General features: G+C 42.1%; 1 protein-coding gene across 1 annotated transcript; it reads right to left on the reverse strand.

Annotated features, from left to right (window-relative positions):
- Positions 1–8,070: 8,070 nt before the first annotated feature.
- Positions 8,071–16,427, reverse strand: LOC310965370 (sodium-dependent neutral amino acid transporter SLC6A17-like; the record flags this gene model as incomplete). Its single annotated transcript, XM_083938923.1, has 11 exons — positions 8,071–8,478; positions 8,812–8,974; positions 9,089–9,248; positions 9,433–9,625; positions 9,722–9,914; positions 10,390–10,631; positions 10,721–10,831; positions 10,921–11,102; positions 12,332–12,458; positions 13,198–13,355; positions 16,145–16,427. 11 exons carry the CDS (start codon positions 16,425–16,427, stop codon positions 8,071–8,073), a joined length of 2,220 nt encoding a protein of 739 aa, XP_083795049.1.
- Between the last annotated feature and the right edge of the window lie 1,152 nt (positions 16,428–17,579).

Consider the following 17,579-nt stretch of genomic DNA (forward strand, 5'->3'; position numbering starts at 1 on the left):
CTGTCCCTTCTTGTAAAGGACTTCAGTGTTCTTAGTCCAGTCCAGTTTATTGTCAATGAACAATGAGAAGCTCCTCTCTACACCTGCAGATGAAGCTCCAACTGTTGCTACTAATGACAACAGTTTGTACAGTTGAGGCCTTGCACTGTACAACTCCATGTCTTTCAGAATCAGCAAGAAATCACACAGCTTTCCCCTGTTACCCTGCAAGTCCTGGTTTGAATAAAGGACCTGAAGTTCAGACCAGCAAAGAACTGGCCATAACTTTTCAGGACACTCTGAAACGCCTCCTCTGGAAACACTTCTCATCTCATCTCATCAGATTTCCCTGGATTGACTAATTCTAAGAAGCGCATACTTTCCAAATTTGCAAAACGCCAAGGTATCTGCTCTGAAAGACTGTCTAGGATGGCCATGTACAGCTCCTTGGGATCCTGCAGTTGGCGCTTTCTCAGGGGCTCAGTTTGCGGGTCCGATGTGAGATCTGCTGCTATGTCATTGACAGCTTGGAAAGCCCCCTCTGACATCTTCTCTTTGACATAACCAAGAAGAGACTCAATTATTTTCTTGCAGTACAGAACATCCATAGATCTTTGCTGGACAATGTCAAATACCACATCAGTCTCTGAGAAGATTTGTTCATATGTGTACAACATGAACATAAACTCAAAATCCCCCCAGTTTCATCAGAAAGCCTTTGGCACAATCCAATGTGTCATCATCCATGGTCTTATCTGCAATGATCTTGAGTCTCCAGGACAGCGTCACAATTGATTTTGAAATCCACCTTCTACAGTTTTTTTACTAGCCACATTTTTTGTGTTCCTAAAATAAAAGTGAACGACTGAGAAAATGCATAAGAATGGTTGTTGAACTTATACAGAATACACAATAAAGTGCTGTTGAGTTATTAACTTGATCTCATTAATGACTAGACCTACATAATGACTTACAACTGCATCTGACCTGGTGTGAGGGGCATTTAGAAAAGAAAATAACAGCCAATCATCTCATGATCTCATTTATTTAGTTAACACCCAACTGAAATCAATCACCAGGTTCAACTTTTTTTAAATCGTCCTCCTCATCCTCATTTTGTTCTGTTGCAGCCAGCGGCCTCTTCACGCCAGCAATACACAGCAACATTTTTTATTTTTCTTCTTCTTTTTGTTTTTTATTTTGAAAGTCCAAGGAAACGAGGTGGCCTGCTTAACAACAACAGGCTACCTGATTGGTCAACAACACACAACACTTGCTCAGTTGTGTTGTCTCTTTGGCCTGCAAACCATTGAGAGCTGAAGCCATGATAGCAGCCCCATCATAGGTTTGTGCCACAAGTTTCTCCCTGAAATTATAGCCCTGCATGTTCTCATTCAAGACTTCAAAAACAGACTGAGCATCTCCTCCCCCAGAAAGATTTTAAAAATCCAATAAAGCGCTCCTGAATTTTACCTGCACTATCCACATAGCGAACAATGACAGAGAGTTGGGCACAGCAAGCTTTATCAGTTGTCTCATCCACCTGCCATGCAAAAAAGGAAGCAGCCTGAATTTAATCTTTGATCTCATCAGAAACAGTGGCTGAAAGAGCAGTGATCAAGTCATTTTGGATTGAATGGGACATCCCGGAAAACACAGCTGATGACTGGAATTGTGTGGCCAGCACAGAATCACCACTTTTATCACACCCCCTAAATGACAGCTCCTGACGGCCAAGCAAGGAAGTCACAACAATAAGGCGCTTTAGGAAAGCCCTGTTTTGTTTGACTGTTTCATTATGTTTTGCTACTTGAATGCGGGTACCTTCATTTATTGTATGTTTAACCCTGACTCTGCCCAGGCAACTTAACCTTGCACATGCACTCACATGTTCATTGCTTTTTTCATGTCTTTCATATGCCCTGTCAAAGTTAGGTAAATCCCCAAAACCCACTTTTGACCAGACAACACATCCCTGATTGTGGTTTCATCAAGAGGCATGGCCAACAGTACATTTTATTTGTGACAGCACTTCCAGTCAGCCAGCTCACCTTGTCAGACCAGGACACCTGAAAACACCTGTTACTTTTATCCACCTTTTGCACTAAATCAGTCTTAGGAGTTGACCTACCCCACTGTTTAACTTTAATTTTCTCTTTGTAAGGAAGACTATCAAATGGCTTTGCTAAAATCCAGTCGACAACATTCATATTATCTGCCATAACAACGAGACTGTGTTGGCCATAATGTGCAGCTTGCTAATGCTAGCAGCTGGAGCTGTTGCACCATGCTACAGTGAAGTGTGACCGCCTGTGAGTGATCGTGACGGGGGGAGAAGCTCCGCAGCTGCTTGTTGGGGAAAGAAACCGCAGAGTGAAAGAACCCAGTCGGCAAACACAACGCTAGTCGTTTTTAACAAAGACAAATTCTCTGGGGATCAGTAAAGTCTCCGGATCAGTTCAGAACAAGGGAATGAAAAACTTGGAAAATGCTCCGCTGGATGTTTATTCTTCAAGATCGCTGATTCGCTAATTTAGCTGTCAATCAAAAAAGGATTCCGCAGAAATTATGAGACATATTACAATTTGGATTCAATTTAAAAGGAAACACCTTGTCATTACAGAATAATTCAGCTACAGACTTAAAGGTCATGACCCTTTGGTGTCACCGAGGAAGTTTCAAGCATTTTGATTTGTAGTTTCAAAGAAAAAGCCCACCAAATCTTCAATTATGAGACATATTACATATGAATTTGGATTCAATTTGAACGGAAACGCCCTGTTACCACAGACTAATTCACCTTCAGGGTCATAGTTCATGACCCTCAAGGGTCACCCAGGAAGTTTCACGACATTCTGATGTGTAGTTTCAAAGTAAAAGCCCACCAAATCTTCAATTATGAGACATATTACATAAATTTGGATTCAATTTAAAAGGAAACGCCCTTTTATCACGGACTAATTCACCTTCAGGGTCATAGTTCATGACCCCCTAGGATCACCCAGAAAGTTTCAACACATTGCATTGTGACGTGTTGTTTCAAATTAAAAGTCCACCAAATTTTTTAATTATGAGACATATTACATATGATTTTGGCTCCAATTTTAAAGGAAACGCACCGTTATCATAGTCTAATTTCAATTCAGGGCTATACTTCATGGCGCCCTCATGTCACCAAGGAAGTTTCAGACATTATGATGTGTGCTTTCAAAGTAAAAGCCCAACAATTTTTCAGTTACTAGACACATTACATGAATTTGGATTACATTTTATCACAGACGAATTCCACTTCATAGTTATAGTTCATGACCCCCTAGCGTTTAACACATCTTCCCGGAGTCTCAATCTCTCCGCAAACCACAGTGTGAGCAACAGTGTGAGTTACAGCATCCAACTCGTAATGTCCCCTAATATCAGGCTATGTGTTTATCTGAAGTTTAAAGAGGGATCTCTGTCATTCTACCAAGTGACAGAAAGTATGAAGTTTCTTTTCAAGATTGAAGCTGAATTCACAGAGCCGCTGTATCCGGGCTTCTGGCTCGGAGAGAACAGTTGCATCAGGATCTGCGATTTGAGACATAACCAGCGTGTTTTCGATTAATCAAACTCACCTGAACAGATTAATTAAGGGTAATTTTTTTATTACATGTTGTACTTTTCATATCAGCCTGCATGGTTTTTCTATGTTATTATAATCCTTCAGTACATTTAAACTGCTGAAACTGTTACACACATGATGATGAGATGTGTATCTATTTTCCTTTTTTTATATATTATGTATAGAGTTTTTTTTGCGCGATGATAGTTTTGACCCAATTTCAAGTAAGAAAAAAAATGAAATTCCAGAAGCAGCTTGTCCATTCTTTATTATTAATATTTTTGGTGATGTTCACGCCTTTTTACAATAATTGCCAGTATCATACAATCATAACATGACTGAGGAAAGAGACAGAGAGAGAGGAACTGTAAAGGGACATTTATAAACATGTCTCCTGTACAGACAGTGCTTCAAACGTGTGCTCAGTAAGGCCCTGCACCCACAGGTAATAAAAAGGAATCTACACACAACATTTATTATATCTTCATATGCACACACACACACACACACACACACACACACACACACACACACACACACACACACACACACACACACACACACACACACACACACACACACACACACACACACACACACACACACACACACACACACACACACACACACACACACATTCCAGCACTTGTATTGAAGAGCTGTAACATCCCTTTGGCTGCAAGGGGCAGTTCCTAATCATTGCTATTAATTGACATTAATTTATCAAGCTTAAATTATTCTGCAGTTTAATAACTTGATATTGCTTTTATACTATGAGGAAAACAAAACAAATGCAACCTTTTTTTGCAGTCCTAGTGAAAAAAAAGTGCATAAATCACATTCATTATTACTTTATGTTGCATTTACTGCTAAAACAGTTACTTTTGTAAGACATTGATATACTTCACACGGATAAAATCTACCTTCAGAATAGTTTGATTACACAAGAAGATTATTTACAGACTTGAACAACAGAGCGACTACATGACATACTCTCAGCAGGAACTACGTGCCTTGCTAATACAAACTAAAACAAAACAAGTGATAAAACAAGACGTTAAGTTTAGAGCCACACTACCGGTCCTCTTTTTAACACACAAACTGTTGAATGGATGAAAAATAGAGACAAATCTACCATAAGAGGGGCACAGAGGTGCGGTTCCCAAACAGGGGGGTGTGACCCCTAGGGGGGGACTCCCTATTTTCAAAAGGGGCCTCCCTTTTGTAGATAAAAATATTTTCTGGAGAGAGCCAAAGTCTTTGACTGTCATAATCTTGCCTAAGGCCTAAGAGGTGGAGGGTGGGTTGAGAGAAGGCGGGCCGAATGAAGCCTACATTAGCTATAGTGGGCACTAACCAAGTTTGTTTCTGCCGTAAAGTTGGATATTTTGAACACGGGGGTCCATGGAGACCAACTTGCTTTTGAAGCCAGCCTCAAGTGGCCATTGAAGGAACTGCAGTTTTTAGCACTTCCTCGTTGGCTTCAGTTTTCATCTCTGTAGGTTGCCACTTGGTTAGCATCTTAACATGCATGCTAGCAACTGTTGGATGCGTTAGCATGGTGATATTCCATACAACATGTAAAATGTTACATTAGTTAGTATGCTTACAATATTGTCATGCTAAAGGTTGCATGGTAATGCAACAATAGCATATTAGCATTCATCTCGCGTATAGCAGAGGCAGACGGGAGTCATTGTGAGAGATATCCTGTCATGGGCTAAAGTTTTGGACAAGAGGAAAGTTTGACATGTAAACAGAGGTGGGGCCAGTGGGGCTAAAAACAAGCCGACCAGTAAAGTGGGGACAGGTGAGAGGACATCACCAGGTGCAGCCAGAGAATCCGCTGCTGCCCTCAAAAGACTATAAACCTTTTTAATGGCCTTCCATTGCTAGGCAACGGCCTTAGTCCTTGTTAACTTCCTGTCAGTTGATGTAATTCACATTCACTGCAGCAGGAAATAAACTAGGACACATTCAGAATGAATATGTTTACATCTTTGAAAAGGTCCATACTTCACATCATCACCTCCACCTAAGAGTTAGCTACGCAAACTACAAAATAGATAAGTCTTTAGATATACAATTTAAGTAAGCATCACACAAGATGAAAATATACTGTATACTGGTAACTTTTAAAAGATAAATCTTTGTTGTTCGTCACACCTACATTAACTGCAAATATACAGGAATATAAATATAGTCCATTTAATCCTTAACACCATGGCTTTGAATACTGTGATACAAAAATAAATAAAGGTATCCTCTTCCATGTAACAGGAACTTGAATGTGCTCAGTTGAAACCTGTGGACCGTTTTGCACAACTATTCACTACCAGTGTACAAAAATGAATCAGGTTCATGGAAATAAGTCCGTCTTACTGTAACTTTACCTGTTCAGACTGGAATAACATCAAGTTAAAGTCAAAGATCTTCTTCACAACGAAACTGTGGTGTCTGTCTTTTTCAATAACACTTCATGAGGTTTATTATTCAACAAATATACAGAAACTGTGTGCATGTGTGTGTTTTTGTTTGTGTGTATATTCAGCCGACAGGTGACTCACGTCATTAGGGCCAAGTGTCAAAAAGGTCCCTAGTAATTTTTTCTTGGTCAAGTCAAGTCAATTCAAGTCAACGCAGACACTTGTAATGTCAACACTGACCGTGTTGAACATTTCTATTACTTTTTTAAACTGAATGAACACTCATGTAATCATGTCTCAAGTCAAATCAAGTCACGAGTTTTTAGTCCGAGTCGAGTCTCAAGTCGTTTATTTTCTGTCAAGTGAAGTTGCAAGTCATCAGAGCAGTGACTTGAGTCCACATCTCTGAAGTCCAGTATGTCCAAGGCTTACAGAAGTTCATATTAAGTTATCGGATGAGTTTATTTATATTTCTGTTCCTTAAGTTCCTCAATCTTTTGGTCCACAGCTGATTTTATATTTCATATCCATCATGTTTTTGGTCCAAATTGAACAAAGTTTGTGCTCCAATATAAATATATTGCTTAATCATCGTGTGACATGTTCAGCGACAACAATTAATTTGACATGTGCATAAATCTTATTAGTAATTGACTCGTGCACGATAATTGTGTAAAATCGTATTTGTGCTTCTGTAGCATTGTAGAGAGTCAGAACTGAATTAAGTGAGGAATGGACACTTGTTTCAAGTTCACATGAACGAGCTGTGCTTTCTGTCGCTGAAGAGCGTGAGTGCTTTATGTTTCAGTCTCTTGAGCTTAAAACAAGCTCTTTGAAGTTCACTTTCAATACAATTCAGCAGTTCCTTTCTTTAAACTGTTCTCATGCACTTTTCGTAATGCGTAGTGCGCAGTAATCCGTGCATTTTGTGTTTATTGCGTGTATATTCTACGTGTTTGTAACTGAAGACAGCAATGCACTGTATTGCATGTGTTTTCTCACATATTGATAGCTGGAAACATACTATAAGATAAAGAATCTGCTAAAGGAGGCAGGTTGGGGTGGTGGATGGGTCACTAAACACAGGAATTTCACCTGGGTGAGCGGGGTAACGCTAACACCAAAAGCAACAGGCCACTTCCGGCCCGTCGCCTTCTTGCGGTCAGCTTACGTTCCCCGTTTCTTGAGATATCGTATTAACTTGTTCATGAGAACACGTTGTACTTAAATATGTAGATTTCAAGTGTTTTGTTGTCTAAGTTTTACTCTTTGGTGGAGAAACTGAAATAAGATATTTTCAGAGGTTATAATAATGTGTGTGTGTATTGAATGATGAGACTGTGGCTTCAGATCAGAAATCAATCATATTATCCTATATCATATTACTATACTGCATACCACTGTTTACTGATACCGGCTACACACAAAACACAACAAGTGTCTAAGAACATCAGAGCAGAGGTGCCCGTGTAGACAGACTGTATGTACTCACTGAAACCACTGCAAAAGATTTAGTGGAAAATAACTTAGACTGTATGGCTTTGACACACAGCACCACTATGAATTTAAACCTTATAATAATTAAACTCACATTCATCTTGGCTCTCTGTCTGTGCCAGTGAAAACCACTTCAGCCAGTGGGACACCGGCTCCTCTCTACATTCATTCTTTCAAATCCTCTGCACTTTGCAGACGGGGATGTGCATTAAACTGTGAGTGGATGTGTCTGCTGAGGATCCTTATTCTAAGGCAAAGAAAAGAAGATATTCCTCTTGAGCACATAAACCCTGTGATGTTATTTACAGAATAGACACAGATGTTCAGTGTCTCACCCTGATGTCAGTGTCTGATCTACTTTTGTCTTTTTTCTTCTGCTGCAGGTGGCTCCTTGGTGTTATTTTGGGAAGCGTGTGTTCAGATAAATTGGGCGGCTACATACAGTTTTGTGGTAAGAGTAGGTCAGTGGTGGTGGATTATCGGCGCTGCAGTGACCCCTGGTGGAGACTTTATGGCTGGAGGGTAAACTGTGCTTCAAGGCTGGGTGTCAGAGGGGCGTTTGGACAGCAGTCAAGAGTCAGAGTCTGGTGTGGCAGGCGTAATCGGCGTGGTCGGTGTGGTGGGGCTGATCGCAGCGTTCTGGTAGCTCGTACCATAGCAGCTCTTTGGAGACAGAGAGTTGGGGTCCAGGGTTTTAGTCCCTCCTGGAGCCAGGTAGGCCTTGCGTGCCGGCACTGATGATGGCACCTCGCCAGGCTTGGCGCCAAGAATGAACCTGGACTCGTCCTGCTCCTCCAGGTTGGATATATCCTTCATCATGGTTTTACGGTAAGAGACAGATAGCTTGTTTGAGCCATCTGACATAAGGTTGAAGCGACGGGCGATGTAGACAACAGGAAGAGGAAGCATGGCCACGGCGATGAGAGAGAAGCACATGGCCAGCGCCCAGGGAGGATAGCTCTGGAAGCGTTCCTGAGCCTGCAAACACACACACACACACACACACACACACACACACATACACACACACACACACACACACACACACACACACACACACACACACACACACACACACACACACACAGAGGTAAGTGATTTTGTGTCATCCAAAGAAAAATGTTTTCTCCAAAAGGAGGGGACCGGATGAAATACACACACACACACACACACACACACACACACACACACACACACACACACACACACACACACACACACACACACACACACACACACACACACACACACACACACACACACACACACACACACACACACACACACACACACAAACAAACACAGACTGACCAGCTCTTGGACCCATGCACTGTATCCTGGTGGGCTGATGGCCATCTCTATGACGGTGGCTGTGATGAGGACAATGAGACACAGAGGGGAGACGTACTTCCACAGGTAGAAATAGATTATACATGGTCGGAAACCCAACATGTCCTCCAGATCCTGCATGAACCTAATGGAGAAAGAACAACAAAAACACTCATTGACAGTTAGTTTTATTTCTACGTTTCAGATCTGAGCCAGATGAATTGCAGACACATCCACATAAACCGACGGCCAGTTGTACCTTTTTGTGCCATAAATCCAAGCGACAGACAGATTCTCCAGGATGACCACAACTGTGAGAGGTAACCCGGCAGAGTAATCATCAAACATGGTGACAAAGTAATTCCCTGAGCGTTGAACAAACAACAGGCCGCAGAAGAAGGCCACAATGCAGCAACACACTGAAACAGAAACAGGAACAGGAAATGAGCTGCTTTGTTTACTGCACATGTTCAGTACAATCGGAGCCATAATTCCAAGCCTGATGCAGCCCGTTCCCAAATGTGCTTTAATGTGGTGCTGAGTAAGAAGTTTCATCTACTAATAGTATACACAGCATACATACTGTCTGTGGTGGAGGTTTACCTGTGAAAAGCTCCTTCTGCACCTTGTAGGCGTCAAGGACAGGTGTGGTAATGCCGGTCATGGTGCCAATCATGCTGCCTAGGCCGAGGTTGATGAGCATGAAGAAGAACATGACCGACCAGAACGGAGATGCCGGGAAATGGGTCATGGCTTCTGTGAAGGCGATGAAGGCCAGACCGGTGCCCTGAACAGACTGCAGAGAGACAGTAAAAGGAAATCAGGCGTAAAAAGAGTCAAATACAGAACATGCTAAAGATTCGGCTTCAGCAGGACTTCAGTAAAGACTCACCTTGTTGAGCTCGTCCTCCAGCAAACAAGGATCCAGACCCAGCTGAGCGAAGCTGTCCTCTTTCACAGTCTTGATGACGCTGTACATCTCAGCGTAGTCTGATGTGGTGAGATGGGAGAAGTTAACATGTGGAGGGATGAGATCATGGCTCAGGACGTTAGAGTTGAGGTATCCCAGGATCCTCTCTGCATTCCTGCAGAGATAAAAGAATCAGAATCAGCTTTATGGGTCAAGCATGTTGACATATCTAAGGAATTTAAAGGCCCCATATTACGCTCATTTTCAGTGTTATACTTGTATTTTTATTTCTACTAGAACAAACTTTAATGCTCAAAAAACACATTTCTTTTTTCTCATTCTCACTAGCGCCTGTTTTTTAAAAGACCCCCTCATGAAAAAGCTCAGTCTGTTTTGATAGATCGGCGCTGTCGGATCTTCCGCATCTGCGCTCTCTGCGTCTCTGCACCATCGCTGCAGCCAGAGAATGACTGTGAGAACAGCATTGTAGCAGCAATTTTTTACACTATATATATATATAGGTAGAAAGTGCTCTCGTTTTTTTCTCGACACAAAATTATGCATTTCATGTTAACAATGATGGTTGAGATGGTAAAGTTTCCTTTTCTTGCCTTAAAGAGTTTTACACACAATATTAATGGTGAACTTACTCTACGACACACTTTTCATTCATGATGTTGGCCTTGAAGCCCAGCACGGCGAACACCACCAGCGTCGCCAGAATGGAAGTGAGGAAGTTGATGAAAGAGACGAGGACGGCGTCAAAATGACAGTTGTTATCGATCTTATTGTAGCTGGAGAAGGCAATGACTCCGCCGAACCCCAGACCCAGGGCGAAGAACACCTGGGTGGCTGCCTCCCTCCACACCTGGGGCTCCAGCATCTTCTCCAACTGTGAGGGACACGGAGAGAGAATGTCAGATGGTTGAGCTTTTCTTTTCAGCGTGATGATTAGAAACACAGGGAGGAAGAAACTCTCACCTTGGGAGTGAACATGTGAGCGATGCCATCCACTGATCCCTTCAGCATTAAACCTCGGACCAGGAAACAGAACAGCACCACATAGGGGAACAGAGAGCTGAAGTACATCACCTGTGGTGGGGGAAAAGGGAAACACTCATTCAGGAAAGGGAAAACCAGGGGGTTCCTTCATATTTTTCTCTCATCAAACCAGCTGCTACCTTCCCAGAGGAGGCGATCCCTCTGATGACGGCGAGGCAGACGATGATCCAGGCCACCAGCAGAGACAGGGTCATTTTCACATTGAGGCCGCCGCTCTCTGCGATGGTGCTGGTGGTGTTCAAAGTCTGACGGTACCAGAAGTAGGTTGTGGCCGAGCTTTTGTCACACTCCGGCTCCACGACTGTAAAGTTTTGCAGACAGAAGGAGACATAGACTCAGTTTGGGGTGATGATGAAGGAAGAGAAAATGGGTGTGATGATGTGTCAGGAAGGTTTGGATGTCACAGAGAGGGCAGAATGAGTGTTTGCTCAGGGTCAATATCAATTCTCGGCTGGTTTACACCTCTCCGACATGAAGAGAGCTAAACAAGGTCATCTGTGTGCTCAGTACGCAAAGCACGGACCGCCAATTCACACCACCGGAGATTTACAATGCAGTATATTCTCTTGGGGAAATGATGTACAGGCTATATACAGCCCAGTGTGCGAGTTTAGAGTCAGTAGAGTTGCGATCCTCCACATAATATTGCAGGACTGTGCAGATGAATCAGTGCAGATGCACAGACTCACACACACACACACACACACACACACACACACACACACACACACACACACACACACACACACACACACACACACACACACACACACACACACACACAAACAAACAAATAAATTCCTGTCTGGTGGTTCCATCATCATGCTTGTGTTGTGTGTGTCTTATCCTGCTGCTGTCCTTCAGCCTGTATCTCTCCGTCTTTCTGCCGGCGGCCTCGCTGAGTCACAGACTTGCTGTTGAATGTTTTCTCGGCTGGCCCCCGGGGTTATGCTGTTATCGCCTCTAATCAAATGAACTCCAGAGAGTTTAATCTGGATTATGCCCGTGAAGTCGTGACAGAAAGTTGTAAGGAAATAACATTACACAATCTTTCTGATTTGCTTACTGAAGGTGATGATAGACTGAGGCTCTATTTTTTTCCATTAAGGAATTATGGTGAAAACAATATATACTTTCAAAAAGGTTGATCTTAGCAATGGCACAAATGGATATTGTTCCAAGCATTATATAATCCTCAAAATCATGCTCTCTTGGTATTAGACAATAGAGCATTAATCTATTGTAATGATGTTTGACTCAACACTTCGATATGAAACAAAAAAACACAAACTGATCTGTATTATTAACCACTTCCAGCATTGCTGTGTAGTCTATAGCCTCTAGAACTGCTCGCATGTGGACTTTTAGTCTTGTTTTGCATATTTGTGTTTTAATATATTCAATTTTATTTCTTTAATGATTTTTATTTCGCCCTTCAATGTTGTTCTAAGGCATTCATACACCTTACTGTATACCCCCTCTGTATTAAAATACATCCCTTGTCTTTTAGTTATCATAAATGTCACTCACTGGCTAGACTCCCATTCCTTCTGATTGGACATTCGCTCCATGGAAGAGGATACTGGAAGGACTGGAAGAAATAAAAGATGCTCCAGCCGATGATCACATTATAGTAGAGACCCACAAAGCCACACACCTGTATAGATAGATAGATAGATAGATAGATAGATAGATAGATACATATATGACCAATAGAAAGTGTCAAATTTCATCTCCAGTAAACTGTATAATAAGATCTGTACAGTGTGGTAAAAGCATGCAAATGAGGCAGCCCGCTTGGTGCATGTCCCATGTTGCTTTCAGTCTTCTGAGCAGTCCTGACAGCCAAGACACTCGCAAGCTAAATAATGTTAAGGAAAGCGTGAATAATTAAAGCGCTCTCTTTTCAACACTGATCTTCCACAAGATATTTATAGCTACTTCTGCACCAGCCGTGCAAAAGGCTACCTGCAGACCTGCTCACTGCACGTCAATAGCTTCCATACACCCAAGAGAACCTGAGGCTGTTGTGGCGAATGCAGATGTTTCTGTAACTTTAGCCTGCTCATGGCCATATCAGCTTCACGGCTGCTACATGTTAGAAACATGCATAAGAGACACCAAGCCATACTTCATTTAAATTAGGGATCAAATTATTATTTGTCCCTTATATAGACGGATATAAGTTTTTGCTCATGCAAATACAAGGAATAATAATAATATGGTAATAAATCACACATACAGTCTTTTTTTAATCCCTGGACTGGTACACATTCAGCAGCTGTCCTTCTGCTTCTAACTACAGGCTTTGACAGCTGTTCCCCAATTACAATCTCTTGGATTCTTATCAGAGGGCCACACTTTTACTGAAAATCTGTGCTCCTCCACCCCCTCACCATTAGACTGGACATCCCTATCCCGCCAAGACTGGGACAGACATAGTTCCAGACTCCGATGCTCCCTCGTCGGATCTTTTGACCCACAGCCAGCTCCAAGAAGAAGAGCGGGATGCCAATGATGAGGAGGAGGATGAAGTAGGGAACCAGATAGGCACCTGAAAAAACAGGGAGGCTTGCTCACACTGCACGTTGAATGAAGCATTTCAAGGTAAATGTGTCATTTCTTCTGGTCATTCTATGAGCGATTTGGAGTATATTGACTCAAACAAAAAACATATGCAAATATACTAGTACGGTCCTTTAATGACATAGCTGTTAATTAACTAATGTGCATCTCTTGGGAGCAGAAAAAGAGCCTGTGTTTGCTGCATAAGGCAAGAATGAGAAAATGGCTCAACCAGGTAGAAAATAGTAAAAACTACAATTTTAAGCCAGGACCTTAGATAAGACAGAGAGAAAAAAGTGGTTTTAATGGGTTTCAATGGTAACAATTTTGTCCAAAGGGGTCTGAGTGTCTGTATTTTGGCAAACTTATGAAAGCTGAGGTTGAAAATAAATTAAGATATACTCACATCCATGCCAAAATGTAGGCTATATGCATTAACACAGCATTTTTTTTGCATCAGCTTAACTTGCAAAATGTGACTGAAACACGTTCCCCCGCCCGGCTCCTCACAAACATGACACCCTCGACTCCAGTGACGAATATTCTTTCATTTCCATTTTAATTTTGAGGGAAGTCTAAATTTGTCACTTGCAGCTTAATCCAGAGAGACGTAATCAGGATGCAACTTTTTTTTATGGGAAGGGTGAGTCATCATCAGGGATTTATACACTAGCAGGCAAACATGTTCTACTATTAATAGATCAAGAGTGGGAATTACATACAGTGGCACACATATTTGATAGTGGGTGGAGTAATGAGGCAGAGAGACGAGAGAGACTAAATCAAGGAAGCGGAAATAGAGAGAAGATTAAGGTTAATATAATGAAGTGAGGAGTTTCGGGCCCTTTGCCAGGATTTTTTGCAAATCCACTCCATCACAGGCATAAAGATGTGAGAATGGAGGAAGGATGTTAAAGGGAGGAGAAATAGACCTGACGAGGAAAGAAATAATGAGAGAAGCCCATGTGGCGATAACTTCCGAACGTGTCTGTAATTGGCTGCCAGACTGACAATTACAGAGTGACAAATGTCTGGATGTTCACATAACCTCCCTGGTCTGGGAGTCAGTCGACTGTCAGTTAACCCTCCCTATGAGAAATAAATCCTGCTTATATGCAGTAAATCAGACACAGGCAGTAAAGCAGCCACCACAACATTAAAAACTTGGAATAATGTGAGCAGCAGTGTATTTATCAATCCATGATGACAAGATGTTTTTCCACCTACAGTGAACTCAGGTTTACACTGTGTTTCGCTCAAATTACTGTACATGCACTCCAGACCAAAATAAACCATCATCACTATACAGTTACAGTTTTTATCGAGCCCTTGTCTGTTTACCAGAGTATCAGTGGAGCCTGGCCTGCCCTGCCTACAGTAGTAATCAATAACGCAGCTATATTTAGACATTGCTGTTTTCTGCACAATATAGCTGCTCTCTAAACTTATGTCCTGAATGGAAGCTGCATGTAGTCTGTGATGGTCAGGGGTAACTGAGCTACTCAAAGTTATAATCTAGAAGACTTTAACTTAAACGAATGACTGTTAAGTCACTATATTCACCAAATGAGGTAACACAATGATGATAGAGCCCTTGCCTCACTGATAAAAGATCTTGCAATTTGCAGTGTTGTGAACTGGGTGTCTGTAGTGACGTTAGTGGGAAAAAATCACAAGCGGGACACAGTTAGTGACGTGTTTTCCAACATACAGCAGTGATTGGTCCGCCAGAGAGGGCAGGTCCAGGAAATGTTCACCTCACTTTTCTGTGAAGCAGCGGAGCCTGCTATTCTTCTCTGCTAGCATTTTGAGTAAATGGTTACTTTGTACTTTGTCCGAACAAACAGAGAAAGGACCGATGGTTACAGACGATGAAACTGATGAAAAACGAGTGGAAGTGAGATCCAAAAACACACATGCAGTTACAGCTTATCGCCATAAGTTCTGCCAAAAAGAACAAAATGGAGATCTTGCAACTTTAAGGTAAAGAGCTAGACGACAAGCTGAGCTGAAGTTGACTTAATGCGTGGTTGAAATATTGTGAAAATCACAGTATAAATATAAATATTTCCCCACAGATCTCACTTCAGTCACTTATTACCTTCGCCAAGGAGGATATGTTTTTGGTTTGTCTGTCAGCAGGATTGTGAATAAAACTACTGGCCTGATTTTGATGAAACCTAGTGGAAGGATGTAGCATGGGAACCCATTAAATTCTGGAGCAGATGTGAATTGTGGGGCGGATACACTGATTACTTTTATTTTTGTGATCAATGCAAGATAGGGCATGGCCTGGAAGTCTGTACTCTCTGAGTGCCCTTCAAGTTTTGAATGTGATTATACCATCTTTTAAATATTCAAATGCTGTTAGAGTTTATTAGTGTCCCTGGAGACACTACTGTCATTACTGTCATATTACCATCATTGCTGATTTTTAGGAACTCTGTAGTAAATGTCTCCATGAGAGTAAATGTGATTAGGGCAGCAACTGACAATGGTTTTCAGTGTAGATTAATCAGTAGATTATTTATCTAATTTAATCGGTTAGTAATTTGGTCTATAAAATGTCAGAGAGTGGTAAAAAATGACGATTAGTGCATCCTAAACTCGTATAAAATAAAATATGCAGCTTAATGTCATAGAGGAGTAAAGAAACCAGAAAATATCCACATTAAAGAAGCTGGAATCAGAGAATTTTGACTTTTCTTTCTTAAAAAAAGGATTCAAAATGATTCATATATTATCGAAATAGTTGGCGATTCATTTAATATAACTCACCTCCTCCATTCTTCTGGCACAGGTAAGGGAAGCGCCACACGTTCCCCAGGCCCACGGAGAAGCCCACCTGGGCCAGGATGTACTGCAGTTTACTGTTCCAGGCGGGGCGTCCATCGTCTTCGGGCACCTCCAGCTGCGGGACCTTTTTCCCGGCGGCCCCTCCGACATTCAGGGAGCTGCTCTTGTAGTCGAGCGGCTCCTCGTGTGCGAGCAGGTCGGCCACTGACTCTGTGACGTGCTCATGACTCTGCTCGCGCTGGGTCACCTTGCTGTTCTTAGGCATCAGGGAGGCTGAGGGTCAGGAAGGGGGTGGGGGGTGGAGAGAGACAGAGAGACAGAAGTCCGGTGGGAACAGAAAGAGGTGATACAGGCAGAGAGTGGAGGAGAGATGGATGGATGTAGCTTTAAGGGAGATGCTGAGGAGTGATGGCTGGATTTCAGGTCGGGGCCTCAGTCCTGCATCAGACAAACAGAAAGGTCAAATAGAAAATTGTGTTTCAAGGACATCATGCAAAAAATGAAAATGTAGTAATGTTGTATTATTGGACAAAAATCCCATAAATCGTCTCCATTTTAAATAAAAGAATGTCAGCCCTTGTCAAGGCTCATTAAATGTAGAGTGGTTTGTTTTCCTCGCTGTGATCCTTAAATAATACTTCACACATTATTCCTCCATTTAGCGCTCGGTTAGGCTCATAATAAGACAGAGGACTGTAACCCGTGGTTATGTCTCTCTTGAGCCATGAAGGATGTCAACATAAAGACAGGAGACCATTCGTCACACCTGTGTGTTAACTTAACCTGGATAAACAGACGTATTTTACACCAAAGCTTTTTTTTGTCTCTCACGCCATGTTTTCAATTCCAAAACGAAATTCCCAATCCTGCAAATTGTTCGATTTAATTTCCCTGTTCTGTAAAGCTTAACTTTAGTGAAGCTTTTTTTTGCTCCTGTAAATCCCCTAATCCTCTGAAGCCTTGCTGCAACATCCAGCCTCACCCCTCTTTCCTGGGAGTGGTTGGTTCGACCCAAACGTAATGGAGGAAGTGAACATGATGCTTTGGATGAAGTGCTGTCATGTGTTCTCTTGATCCACATCACGAGCACCCTGTGCAGAGTCATTACTTATTGAGTGAGTCATTTCTCCGTTATAAAAATCTGCCGTCTGCTCGCGTGCAAAAACTGCAACACTGAGGTTATTTGAACACATGCAGAGTAAAAGATGAATCAAACAAACAGACTAGGAATACAGACTATCTCACAGATCTTGATTATCTGTTTTTAACTCATCAAATCACCAAAGTCCTGTCAAAAGAGAAGGAAACAGTGGAGGAACAGGGCTGAATGAAGATGCTGCACCTCCAGCGTGATGTAAGAACAGTGACGCGCACGGACCTTCATCGTCACAGCACTCACTGCTTACATCAGCCTAAA

The sequence above is a fragment of the Echiichthys vipera genome (assembly GCF_963691815.1).
Source record: "Echiichthys vipera genome assembly, chromosome: X".
Classification (NCBI taxonomy): Eukaryota; Metazoa; Chordata; class Actinopteri; order Perciformes; family Trachinidae; genus Echiichthys; species Echiichthys vipera.